The sequence below is a fragment of the Podarcis raffonei genome, chromosome 11 (genome assembly GCF_027172205.1).
Source record: "Podarcis raffonei isolate rPodRaf1 chromosome 11, rPodRaf1.pri, whole genome shotgun sequence".
NCBI lineage: Eukaryota > Metazoa > Chordata > Lepidosauria > Squamata > Lacertidae > Podarcis > Podarcis raffonei.
In genome coordinates, this window is record NC_070612.1 from 19,373,748 (window position 1) to 19,387,535 (window position 13,788).

Consider the following 13,788-nt stretch of genomic DNA (forward strand, 5'->3'; position numbering starts at 1 on the left):
AATAATAATAATTTATTATTTATACCCCGCCCATCTGGCTGGGCCTCCCCAGCCACTCTGGGCGGCTTCCATAAAAACCAAAAATACAGTAAAATATCACACGTTAAAAACTTCCCTGAACAGGGCTGCCTTAAGATGTCTTCTGAATGTCAGGTAGTTGTTTATCGCTTTGACATCTGCTGGAAGGGCGTTCCACAGGGCGGGCGCCACTACCGAGAAGGCCCTCTGCCTAGTTCCCTGTAGCTTTGCTTCTCGCAATGAGGGAACCGCCAGAAGGCCCTCGGCGCTGGACCTCAGCGTCCGGGCAGAATGATGGGGGTGGAGACGCTTCGTCAGGTATACTGGACCGAGGCCGTTTAGGGCTTTAAAGGTCAGCACCAACACTTTGAAAGTCTACCCTGACTGGCAGCAGCCCTCCAAGGTTTGCGGCAGGGATCTCTCCCAGTTCTACCTGGAGATACCAGGGATTGAAACTTGTTCATGCAAGTAGATGCACTACCATTGAGCCAAGACCCTTCCCCAATGAACAGCTCCACACCCAAATAAACCTGTTTAGAACTGAGGCAGCAGCTAACCAGAGCTGGCTCTGCATCGTATAAGGCAGAGGTTTTCAACCTTTGTGAGTCCACGGCTCCCTTGACCAACTACATTCTTTCTGCAGCACCTCTGTAGGGCTCAGGAGCCCAGTTATGTCACCCTTCGCCTGCAGAGCTGGCAGCCTCTTGTTTGTTGTTGTTGTTTAGTCGTTTAGTCATGTCCGACTCTTCATGACCCCATGGACCAGAGCACGCCAGGCACTCCTGTCTTCCACTGCCTCCCGCAGTTTGGTCAAACTCATGCTGGTAGCTTCGAGAACACTGTCCAACCATCTCGTCCTCTGTCGTCCCTCTTACCAGCCTCTTACCCTTCTTCAAACACCCTCCCTTGTGGAGAGTTCCTTCAGCCTCCTCTCCCCTCTCCTTGGAAGTCCTCTGGGCAGCCGCAGCTGCAGCCCCTGGTCTCTGAGCTGCCCCACTGCCCCACAGGGACCTGGGAAGCACCCCCTGGCCAGCCCCAGAGGCACCATTCACCTGAGGAGCTTGTAGCCGGAGCTGCTGCAATAAACAGCAGAGGCAGAGATGCAAGAGAGCATCAGAGGAAGGAGAGAAGGAAGGAAAGAGGGACAGATGCCAGTGTTGCCCGCGGCACCCCTGACCATCATTCAAGGCACCCCAGGGTGCCACGGCACACTGGTTGAAAACCACTGGGGTAAGGTGTTAAAGCTAGTTTCTACTCATACTCTCCTTCTGTGGAAGAAATTGCAAAGATTTAAAAATAGCAGCACACAAACAAGTGTTCGACAATGTTATTTTTGCAGTTTTAGAAATCGTTGAAAGTCATGAAAAACAAACCGTAAGGACGCCTTGAACAAAATTTCCTTCTTCCCCAAGTCAGTATGTTTCAAATATAAATTTTTTTTGTACTGTATGTAAAGCACTTTGTGTAAAATGTAAACAATATTAATATCCACTTCCTGCTACCGCAGCTTGAGTTATTTTTTAAAAAAAACAAAAACAAAAGCTATCCCCTTGTGCTTGAGTACTTTGTTTTCCCATTTCCTCAATAAAAAAGTACATGACTGAAAAGAACCAAAGATGAATTGCCCTGATATATATTTGCTGTGTCATTTTCCCCCCAAGTGACTACCAGCCTCAGAATGGTACAATTACAGAACTATTGTCATCATATTGCTATCTCCGACAGATAGATTAGATCTGGAGGAATGCAGAGGAGGAAAGAAGAGCCCAATGAACTTTAGCAAGAAATGCAAGGAAATTACTATGCTGACATCCCCCCCACCGACGCCCCCCCAGCAGTACAAGGAATAAAAGCATAAAGCTGGTTCAAAAATCCTTCAAGTGCAATGCAGAAAGATATACAAACGCCAATCTGAACACCTGCACACTCAAAGCTTCCAAAAGATGGGCATATACCATATTTTTCACGCCATAAGACGCACCTGACCATAAGACGCACCTAGTTTTTAGAGGGGGAATGCAAGAAAAAAAAATTCTTTAAAGGGAGCGCTGAGCAGAGCCTCCCACCTGCATTCGCTCCATAAGACGCACACACATTTCCCCTTACTTTTTAGGAGGGAAAAAGTGCGTCTTACGGAGCGAAAAATACGGTATCCTATATCCACAATGTGACACTTCCCTCCCTTTGTCGCAGTGCTGTCTGAGCAATCCTGCTTTTGAACCAACAGTTATTTACAGAGATAAACATATAAGGTTCATGCCATTTGCCACTCTTGACATACACCACAGACCCCAGAACTGACTCGAAATTGTGCCTATGAAAATGGCATGCTCACTTGGACCTTTCTGCCACCCACGTTCCCATGGGCAAAGAGGCAAGCCACAGTCCGGTCTTAAAAAGGCTTCCTTTAGAAGAAATTATCTGCTGGATTAGTGGGAAAACCTCAAATGATCCATAGGGGGGTCACCTTTGGATGCATGCAGCTTATCCTTCCGTGATAGCTCAGTTGGTGGAGCGTGAGACCTAGGACATCCCCAACAGAGCCAGGCTCTGCTTGAAGACCTCCCCATTACGGAGTGTAGAACATTTATTTATTTTCTAGTTATTAAATGTATACGCCGCTCTTCATCCAAGGATCACAGGGCAGTTTGCAGCACAAAACTACACAAATGCATAACGTAATAGCAAACAAAACAGTAATGCCTTCCCCCCTCCAAAACACACACACAGAGAGAGAGAGGGCGCATCCCTTTGAGGTAATTGGTTCCACTGCGGAATTGCTCTTTCTTTCATGCCAATTTGGGAAATTAATTCCTCCTTAAAGCTTCATAGTCCAGTAGGAGAGCTGAAAATAATGCCAATATATTTCATGTCTGGCAAACCATGCGCCCCTTGGGCTTCAGATAGTACATGGGGAGACAAGTCTAACAAGCCTGGGACACAAATTTTCGCGGCCCTCTGCTGGCCCATTTACCAGAAGCAATGTATTTAGCATTAGATCTGGAAGTGTATACTAGATTCTGATCAAACTAAGCCTCCTAGAGCAAAATATACATAGGAGGCCTGGTTTGGTCAGAATTGGGTATACACTTCCAGAGTTAAATCTAAATACATCACTTCCGGTAAATGAGCCACCATAGCTGCTAGAGGGCTGTGGAAATTTGTGTCCTGGGCTTTTTAGACTCTTCTTCCTATGCACTATCTGAAACCAAAGGGGCGCATTGGTTGGCAAATGTGAAATTCTTTTCAGCTCTCCTACCCCCTATTTAGGGTCTTGGCTTACACTGACCTCTAAAGATACAGTGGTACCTCGGGTTACACATGCTTCAGGTTACAGACGCTTCAGGTTACAGACTCCCCTAACCCAGAAATAGTACCTCGGGTTAAGAACTTTGCTTCAGGATGAGAACAGAAATCATGAGGCGGCGGCGGGAGGCCCCATTAGCTAAAGTGGTACCTCGGGTTAAGAACGGACCTCCCGAACGAATTAAGTTCTTAACCCGAGGTACCACTGTAATAAATTGATGCATTCATTAATGTATCTGACTTTGCTTGTCTTGTGGCATCTATGGAAAACCAAATGCAAATACACACCCTGTAAAGGAGCGACATTTTAGACCACATCTGTGTCTTCTGGTAAGCAGCACCATGCATTCTTTCTTCTGACTCTGATAATAACTCTTAAGATAAGTAATCTTTAAAAGAGTTCGTGATACCCTCTTCCTCTCCGTTTACGGTAGCCAATGTGGTGTCTTTCAGGTGGTATTGGAATACGACTTCCATCATTGTACCCACTCCACACAAATGGGAGGCTCTCAACACCTGAAAAATACCATGTATAATGTAACCCTATTTCTAGTTACTTGGGATGTAAGTTTTGTTGTTGTTGTTTAGTCGTGTCTGACTCTTCGTGACCCCATGGACCAGAGCACACCAGGCACTCCTTTCTTCCACTGCCTCCCGCAGTTTGGTCAAACTTATGCTGGTAGCTTCGAGAACACTGTCCAACCATCTCGTCCTCTGTCATCCCCTTCTCCTTGTGCCCTCCATCTTTCCCAACACCAGGGTCTTTTCCAGGGAGTCTTCTCTTCTCATGAGGAGGCCAAAGTACTGGAGCCTCAGCTTCAGGATCTGTCCTTCCAATGAGCACTCATGGCTGATTTCCTTAAGAATGGATAGGTGTGATCTTCTTGCAGTCCATGGGACTCTCAAGAGTCTCCTCCAGCACCATAATTCAAAGGCGTCAATTCTTCGGCAATCAGCCTTCTTTATGGTCCAGCTCTCACTTCCATACATCACTACTGGGAAAACCATAGCTTTAACTATACAGACCTTTGTTGGCAAGGTGATGTCTCTGCTTTTTAAGATGCTGTCTAGGTTTGTCATTGTAAGTTAGTCTACCATTTCTGAAGCGGAAGAGTCACGATGAGGTGACTTTCTCCCCACCCTGCAATATTTACTGTCCCATGGGGTTGCTGTGGAGATGAACAGGAAAGCAACTTTAAGGCCCTTTGCCAATAAGCACTACAAAGAAGTATTCAAGGAGGCTAGAAAGGACTCTGCCTGGTTCCTTGGGGTGCCTGCCGCCATGGCAGGTAGCCTCGTCATAAGGCATCTTCAGTAATATGGTTTTGCCCAGGAGAAGCAGCTGCCAGGAACAGGCATTTCTCAAGAACCCCTTTCTGAATACAAGGAGAGCTGATAAAAGTTGGCAGAAAGTTTCGAAGCGATTGCATGCCGACTGTAGAACTTTCCCCAAATTTATTCTTCAGGATTCATCAACAGTTAGCCTCAGGGCATCTGTCACTGGTTCAGTGGTTTATTTGCTGTTGCATCAGAGCAGCAGCACCAGTATTTATGGTATTAATATTAATAAATCCCTAGGAGACCTCATCCATCACTTTTAATCTCTCCTCCAACCCCTACCCCATTGCTCTTAAAGTGTGATCTTCAATGGCTCAGGGCTATTTTACCAATATAAAAGCATCATTAGTCAAAGAAACTACAGCCTCATATTCAACGTTTCTGTCGGGGGGGGGGGTTCCACCCAGAAGAGCACACAATTCATCACAAAATGTACTTCTTGATGCAGCCATTCCAGATAACTCATCACAAAAGAACCAGTTTAAAATTGTGCTTTGTGGTTGGTTGGTTGGTTGGTTTGATTAAGGAAAAATTGCTAGTGAACGTCAAGCCTTTTCAAAATGGACATACTACGGGGTTGGCAACACCTCCTGCAAATCGTAAAAATGATGACTTGTGCATGTTTTATGTCAGAACATATTGTTTTCCTCCTATTTCAAATGAAGGTGTATCTCGTCTGAAAAGAGAGCTCTTTCAGATGCACGAATGGGTTCAATTATAGGGAAGCAGAGTTTTGACTATCACTTTCAAATGGAACCCCCTGGTGCTGCTGTGTTGCAAAATGGTTTGGTCTTTCAAATCTGGGGGGTGAGGGTATAGGGGTAGCCTGGGGTCCCCCCCATTCTTTCAAAAATAATAGCCCCACTGTTCACATGAATAATAAGAAAGAATAATTTCATTCAAACCTACATGCTTAATCAGAAGTTCAATGGGACATAAATAGGATAAATAGGACTCCAGCCCAAGGCAGACTTTCTTTTAAGAAACTAGACTATAGTGAGGATCTTAAACACTAACAGCAGGTTTATAGCAGAAGGAAATTATGGCCATTCAGATAGGGCTGATAGGAGATGGTCTCCCAACAAATATCTGAGCACATTCAACAGATAGTTTAACTCTTAAGAAGCCATTGCTCTTTCGGATTCCAAGCAAAGCAAAGAGGGCCTAAATATTATGTTAGATTCATCTTTCGTTGCTCAAGCCTCAAGAGTGAAACAGACTATTTTTTCCAGGATCCCTAAATTGGTGTCAGGCGAGGCTGCATGAAAAGGCTTAATTGCTGAGAGTGAAATATCACAAGTTGCAAGTTCTCAGTGGGAGGTGAATAGACTCTGAACTACAGTCATACACACTAAGAAAAGGAAATCCTTGCAATAAGAAAAAAACAGTTTTTCAAACAGCCCATATTATGGTGATGATGATGGTGACTACATTACATGTGTGTTTACTTCTGGAAATTGATTTAATTCATTCTGTCACCTACATTTTAGGCTTTTGCCAATTTCTCTAGGGACAGCTGGATTCCTTGCTGAAAAAGCCAATGTGCCTAGGAATGACTAGATTACAAAGTGGAGAACCAAAGATGTTTAGGGAAGGGCTGTGGCTCAATGGTGAAGCATCTGCCTTGCATGCAAAGGGTCCCAGGTTTGATCCCCAGCTCCTCCAGGTAAGGCCATCTGAAATCAGGAAGAACTACTGCCAGTCATTTTAGACAATACTGAGCTAAATGGGCCAGTTATGAGACAGCTTCCAATCCTCAATTGGTAGGTGAAGGTTACTAGCCCGTTCTCTACTTTGATTACACAATAACATGCTTTGCTAGAAGGAGTCGTGAGCACCTCCCCTGCTCTTCCGAGAACTTATGAATTGATGCTGGATTTTTTTATATGTAAAAAAAGGAAGAAGTTGTTCTTCAATTACAGAACAAAAACAAAGCATTGGGATCATTGCATGCATCCAAAAGGAGTCATTTTTACTATTGTTGAGAACACATCATTTCAGTGAAATGAAAAGACGCTTCTAATCACTTCGAATAAAATGCATGATGCAAATATATAATAAGGACGCTTCTCCATCTACTTACAGGAATCATCCAGTTGGCTAGATCACCATATTTAGACACCTGCATCGCTCCAAGCATTGTCAGATTAACATGTCCCCTGATAAAAGGAACAAAGAAAGAAACGAGCACGCTTTTGGCATCAGAAATTCTGGCACAGTTTTTGTTTGTTCCATCTACAAGCCCTCTAACCATTCCTGAACAGTAAAAAGGTAAAGGGACCCCTGACCATTAGGTCCAGTCGTGGCCGACTCTGGGGTTGCGGCACTCATCTCGCTTTATTGGCCGAGGGAGCCGGCGTACAGCTTCCGGGTCATGTGTCCAGCATGACTAAGCCGCTTCTGGCGAACCAGAGCAGCGCACGGAAACGCCGTTTACCTTCCCGCTGGAGCGGTACCTATTTATCTACTTGTACAGGGACGTGCTTTCGAACTGCTAGGTTGGCAGGAGCAGGAACCGAGCAACGGGAGCTCACCCCGTTGCGGGGATTCGAACCGCCGACCTTCTGATCAGCAAGTCCTAGGCTCTGTGGTTTCACCCACAGCACCACCCGCATCCCAACAGTACCTCTCTATAAAAGCAAGGGCAGAAAAATAGCTTAAAAATCAAGCGCCGCTGGATAGCTGCGAGACTAAAATCCCATGCACGTTGAGGCTGCCATCTTATACCCACACCGAGGAGTAAGATCCATTGAATTGTAAGGCAGATATAAGGGTAGTGTCATTACCTGGGATTATGTCCCACTGAACTCAGTGGCCTGGGATAATTATCTACATGCCAAACTTGGTACCATTCGTCATTTGCTAAACAACACACCAAGGCGGTAACGGTAAAAACAGAACATCACTGCACAGCCTGTACCACAAAATCACCCTTAATACTCTGTTCATACAACACAAAAGATTAGTACAAAAAAAGTGTTGGCCTGACAACTGACAGCACCAGCCGAGTTGACTATTTTGAGTTTGATACCCAGCTGCTAAATCTATTGAGTTCCAACACCCAGCTACTAATTATTTTGCTGTTTCGCAGAAGACTGACGGATAGTCACTTTGGTGTGGGTTACTAATAAGTTCGGGCACCAGCTGGGCCTGTGCTCTTGACATTTAGCAAATTAGGTTTTTTCATTACATACCCTCTAATCATTGCAAAAGATTCATCGCTAGAGAAGTAAGAAGCCCCTGGAAGCACGGTGACCGTCTCTTTGCCTGTAGAAGAAACTCAGTGTTAAGTTTGCTATGGCCAACAGGCAAAATCCCAGGGTGGTGCTGGGAATCGATGCTGTCTGTGTCACACAACAGGGCTTCACAAAGCTTCTACAGTGGTACCTCTATTTGCGAACGGGATCCGTTCCGGAGGCCCATTCGCAACATGAGCAGAATGCAACCCGTGTCTGCGCGTGCCGCGATTCGCCGCTTCTGCACATGCGCATGACTCATTTTGCACGCCTGCGCATGCACGAGCAGCAAAACCCTGAAGCAACCCTTTCCGGTACTTCCGGATCGCTGCAGGACGCAACCTGAAAACGCACAACCCGAAGCAAACGTAACATGAGGTATGACTGTACTCTTTTTTCGGGGGGGGGGGGGTGAGGAAAACAGAAAGACAAAAGCAATAAAACACAAATGACAAGAGTCCCTCCAAACTTCAAGTAGACTCTTCCAAGGGAGAATGCTTGCGAACAAAGATCCTTGCCAGCGACTCTGATAAAATTTTGTGACATTCCTTTAGACACAGATTATATATATACACACACACACACACACGTATGTATGAATGTCTCTGGCATGCTGGCTCTTAAGTAAGCTTTAATTTCTCTGCAACCTTTTAAATATATTTATATAAAGGTTGCAGAGAAATTATAGCTTACTTAAGCTTAGCATGCCAGAGACATTCAAATGCTGCACAATTGTACCTTGGATTTCAAATGCCTTGGCTCCCAAACAAATCAGCTCCCGAACGATTGAAACCCGGAAGTGAGTGTTCCGGTTTTTGAATGATTTTCAGAAGCCGAACATCCGGCGCGGCTTCTGATTGGCTGCAGGAACTTCCTGCAGCCAATCAGAAGCCGCACTTTGGTTTCCAAACATTTTGGAAGTCTATCTGAAGCTATCTGAAGCTGTCCATGGTTCTGTTTCTCTGCTTTCCTCTCCCACCTCCCCATTAACTTCTTGAAGTTATAAATATGTGGGCAGTATAAATATGTGAAAGGAAGACAAAAATTGAGTTTAACCTGCATTGATGAGGTCAGGGTCAACTTCGCTTTCAGATGGGTAAGGTCCCTAGTTAAAACACAAAACAAACACTTGCATCAACTTTCCAGTCAAACGGTTGTGTTGTGTATTGATTCCCGTTGCCTGTGTCCCATTCTTACCAAGCCAAGGACTCCATTTTCACTTTGTAGATGAACAGTTATTTCTGGACTGATGAAGTTGCTGGCAAGCAATGGGATTCCAATACCCAGGTTAGCTTAAACGGATCAGTCAAGGTTAAACGGATCCAAGTTCTTTATTCTGTAGACAAATTTATTTAATTCAAATGCGCCTCGAAAATGATTTTTTTAAAAAGCAACTGCATTCCACACAGCCAAAGGATACCGTACATGCCATCCTCGAATTCAAGGGCCGCTCGCCTGATGATCCTCTCTCTTACGTTATCGCCATCTTTCTTCTGCTTGCCTTTGCTATCTTCAGCTTTGCGTAGCGACAACCTCTAGAAAAGCAAGCAGAGTGAAAAGGGTGGTGACAGCTGCACTCTTTCGTGGAACATTAAGGACCAGCATATATTATATCACAGTTGGTAAAGGCAGGCCTCAGGCACCCTGAAGCAGTAAGAAACATTTTTAAGATGGCCTGGGTTGGTTTATGCTAAACACTGGCCTGATCTGCGCGTAACGTAAACAAAGAGAAACGTTTGCAGTAAATAAGAGAGGCGACCTGGAGCTCCTATATTTACGGTAAGCTCTCTGATGGTGTCCCTTTGCCTGTTTGCACTCAAGAGTCAAACCAGGTGGCAAATTCCGTTAACCTTTTTGTGGCAGTATTTTGGATCACAGTTGTTAAGTGTAGTTTCAGCCTTTCTGTGAGTGTCTTGAATAGTTTCATGGCCTCAGCAGCAGAGTTAGCCGATATAATCGCAGTATGGATGTCCTTTAGCTCAGCTGTTTGAAGAACGTGAGTCAGGGCTGCGTTCAGGAGGGGGGACCATTTGATTCTTTTAGCTGAGGATATGCCAAGATTTGCATTAGGGATATATTGCGGTTTTACAATAGAATTGTTGAGGAGCAGACCTGCAAAAGCCAGAGTTAAGAGTAAGTGGTCGCTTTTAATGTTATAGCCCACTTGGAACTCCGTGACAAACTTGCAAATTTTGAGATTAAGATATAATCTATGACACTACTGCCAAACTTTGTGAATTGGATGTATTCCCCAGGGTGATCCCTCTCTATATTGGCATGTAATATTAGCAGGTCCTTCCGCTTTGCGGCCTGGGCTAAGCAAAGTCCTGGGTAGTTGCATCTAAGATCTTTAGAAAGGTGGGCAGTGCCTGTATCTAAATGGATGTCAGAGTCCAGAAACTGGCTGTAGGGGGTGTATAAGCTGTCATCATTAGCACCCATGCGTGCGTTGAAATCTCCACCAATAATGAGCGGAACAACAAGATGGATGGATGGATTTGAGAGACTCTATATAGGACTCTAAATCTGCCCAAGTGGCCTTAATTGTAGATTTTTTCTGTCAAGGAGGTATATAGACTTTGACCAGCAATAAAGAGGCTCTCCTTAGTTTGAGTAGGAATTTCCTTTTCTGCGTATACTGTAATGTTTTGCTGTTGCTATGGCCATTGGCTAATGCAAATAAAGTTTTATCTATCTAATGTAAACCAAGCTATCGCTTATTGTGAACAAGCAAGTGTGCTGGTGCACAGAAAGACAGCAATTGCTGTTCTGTTTCCCCTTGCACCAATGCTAACTCAGCTCACCACATTTCTGAGTCTATACTTCTCCACAAACTTTACCCAGCAGGTCATGTAAAGAGACTACCTTATACCGGGTCAAATGATTTGTCCCTCTGGCCCAGGGGCAGGTGGAGGCAGAGTAAAACAAAAAGAACAGGGCAACCTCGTTTTCATTCCCTTTCTCCATTTCCTCCCCATCATGCAAGGTTGCTAGAGGAGGGACATCTTGTTCTTGTCAGAATTTCACCCATTTTGGTACAGACATCCCACTCGGTTTCGGTCCAGTCTTCCACCACACACATGAAGTTAGGGCAAAGGCCGCAGGCTGCCCCCAGAGACTGGGGTTTGAGAAACTTGCACCTTCTAGTTACAAACATGTGCCTACTTAGGGGTGTACAAATTTGTCATTTTCGGTTCTCTAAGTTTTCCCTTTTCCCTCAGTTCTCCACATTTCCACAACAATTTGTGCATTTAAAAAAAAAAAATCCTCATGAAAATTTCACCAGCATTCACTGCTTATTTCTGCTAGCAAATGTTATGTTTGTGTGCAGTCCTGACTCAATACACACATTTAGGCAAAACCATCTTCCCTAACTTACTGCATTTTTTGCATGTTGTTTCTTCATTTTGCATCGCAAAATTTGGAGAAGTGCAAACTTCATAGGCTAGCGGCATTTCCGTTTGCCTATCCATTCAAGAAATTCAAATCAGCTTCTCATTAGAATGCCAACAAAATCAAACGCCTCTTCCACCAGCCACTCACTCACATGATGAATTTATACTCTACCTTTTAGGGAAACTTTCCAAGTTATAGAAAAACACTGAGCTATATGGACCCTCCCCAAACCAACTGCTGTGAACACAGCCTTTGGGTGAGTGAACAACACACTTGCCTGGTCCTTCCTCAGGTTATGCCTGAGCAACAGAAGCCCATTTCACCAAGGCAGCACTGCTAAGGGAAAGTCTCTTCTAGCTTCTGCTGCAAAACTAAAGTGCTGCTCCAGGTTGCCATCTGCTGTTACCGTTTCGTACAGCATGCCAACTCCTTCCTAACCCAAGGAAGGGCTAACATTAAAAAAACCACACACATTATCAATGGTGGATCAGGGCAGGTAAGACACCACCACTGGTACTCCCCATTATCCAAACCCACATGTCCAAGAAGCCTTTTCCAGAGTGAAACTGAAGCAGACTTGCCAAAAGAGCAGAAGAAACTATTTATGTACACTACAACAGCGGCTAGGATACTAGCCCAAAAATGGAAAGATGACAAGATACCAATGAAAGAAGAACGGCAAGATAAACTGATGGAATATGCTGAAATGGTGAAGCTAACTGGAAAACTAAGAGACAAGGACAATAGAGATTTCCAAAAAGACTGGGAACCGTTTATGTTGTATTTACAGAAACATTGTAAAGAAGTGGACTCACTAGCAGGGTTTGAGTAAACACAATTAAGAAAACAAACACAGAAGCTAAGATGTAATAATTGGAAAATAACGAAGTGTAAGATGTAATGTGAAAAGAATTATGGTATAAAAATGATAAGAATATAATAACATTTAATTTAAAGATTACAATATTAAGGTAGAATAAAATAAGAGGAAGCAAATCTTTAAAGAACCAGAAGAGGAAGTTGAGGAAGTCACAAGAGGGGGGAGATTGGGAATTATATGTTTTTTTTCCTTTGTGATAATGATGATTGTAATGAATATAAAATTGTAAAATTAATAAAAATTATTTAATTATAAAAAACAGTGTGAAACTGAAGCAGAATGAGGAAGAGAGGCAGTAAAAGTTAAGAATTCTAAGCACAGTGAGGGGGAAAAAATGAAAACCAAGAAAAACAATGAATCAGACACAGAATGAATGCAAAGTAGCAACAGCAACAGTGCTTTATTAAAATTAATAATAAATAATCAGCAATGCTGCTGATTTCGTCTTCTTCTGAAGATAACGCCTCTGGTGGTACACATTTGCATAAATTCACAGGAAGTTTGGAGTAAACATTCAGCAGCTCCCAAGCCAAAAATGGACTTGGCTTGGAAAGATGTGAATTGGCCCAGTAAGCAGAGCTCAGTACTTCAATTGCAGTCGGAATAAGCTCCCCAACATCCGTGGGGAATCGGTACATTTGAAGTGCTTCCGCTTAGGACCAGTGGTTTTAAAAATCCTTCAGAGTCTTTCATTTATCTACGTTGCTTAAATAAACCCCTGCCCTATTTCACTTTCCAGGCACATGACTTTTATTTGGCAGAACAGATTTCCGAGAGAGAGGATGAGAAATTACGCATCTTTACATTTTCCCTCCAGGAAGACAAGAATCCTGCAGACAGAGGCAAGGGCACTCCTGCATGCATCTCAGAACTGGAAGCCTGGAAGCAGCAAGACTGCTAGGTAAAGGTAAAGGGACCCCTGACCATTAGATCCAGTTGTGGCCGACTCTGGGGTTGCGGCACTCATCTCGCTTTATTGGCCGAGGGAGCCGGCGTACAGCTTCTGGGTCATGTGGCCAACATGACTAAGCTGCTTCTGGCGAACCAGAGCAGCACACGGAAACGCCGTTTACCTTCCCGCTGGAGCAGTACCTATTTATCTACTTGCACTTTGACATGCTTTTGAACTGCTAGGTTGGCAGGAGCAGGGACCGAGCAATGGGAGCTCACCCCGTTGCGGGGATTCGAACCGCCGACCTTCTGATCGGCAAGTCCTAGCCTCTGTGGTTTAACCCACAGCGCCACCCGCGTCCCTACCAGGACGCTACCAAGACTGCTACCAGGATGCTTATACAGTTGTACCTTGGTTCTCGAACAGAATCTGTTCCGGAAGACCGTTTGACTTCCGAAAATGTTCGATAACCAAGGCACAGCTTCCGATTGGCTGCAGGAGCTACCTGCACTCAATCGGAAGCCGTGGAAGCCGCGTCGGATGGCTTCCCAAAATAGTTTGCAAACCGGAACACCTACTTCCAGGTTTGCGGTGTCTGAGAGTCAAAACATTCGAGTCACAAGGCGTTCGAGAACCAAGGTACGGCTGTATACTATATCCATGCATTCAAAGCATCTGAATCTAAAACTCTGACTTGCATCTTGGCCCAAGTCTCTGCTTCT

At 44.4% G+C, this 13,788-nt stretch overlaps 1 protein-coding gene across 1 annotated transcript in view; it reads right to left on the minus strand.

Annotated features, from left to right (window-relative positions):
- Positions 1-13,788, minus strand: part of OXCT1 (3-oxoacid CoA-transferase 1) — a 52,308-nt gene that overhangs the window by 10,919 nt on the left and 27,601 nt on the right. Inside the window, exons 9-13 of the mRNA XM_053407765.1 lie at positions 9,319-9,433; positions 9,096-9,190; positions 8,955-9,003; positions 7,857-7,929; positions 6,746-6,821 (exon numbers count right to left, since the gene is read on the minus strand). Of these exons, the coding sequence (XP_053263740.1) occupies positions 6,746-6,821; positions 7,857-7,929; positions 8,955-9,003; positions 9,096-9,190; positions 9,319-9,433 (408 nt within the window). The remainder of the gene's footprint in view (positions 1-6,745; positions 6,822-7,856; positions 7,930-8,954; positions 9,004-9,095; positions 9,191-9,318; positions 9,434-13,788) is intronic.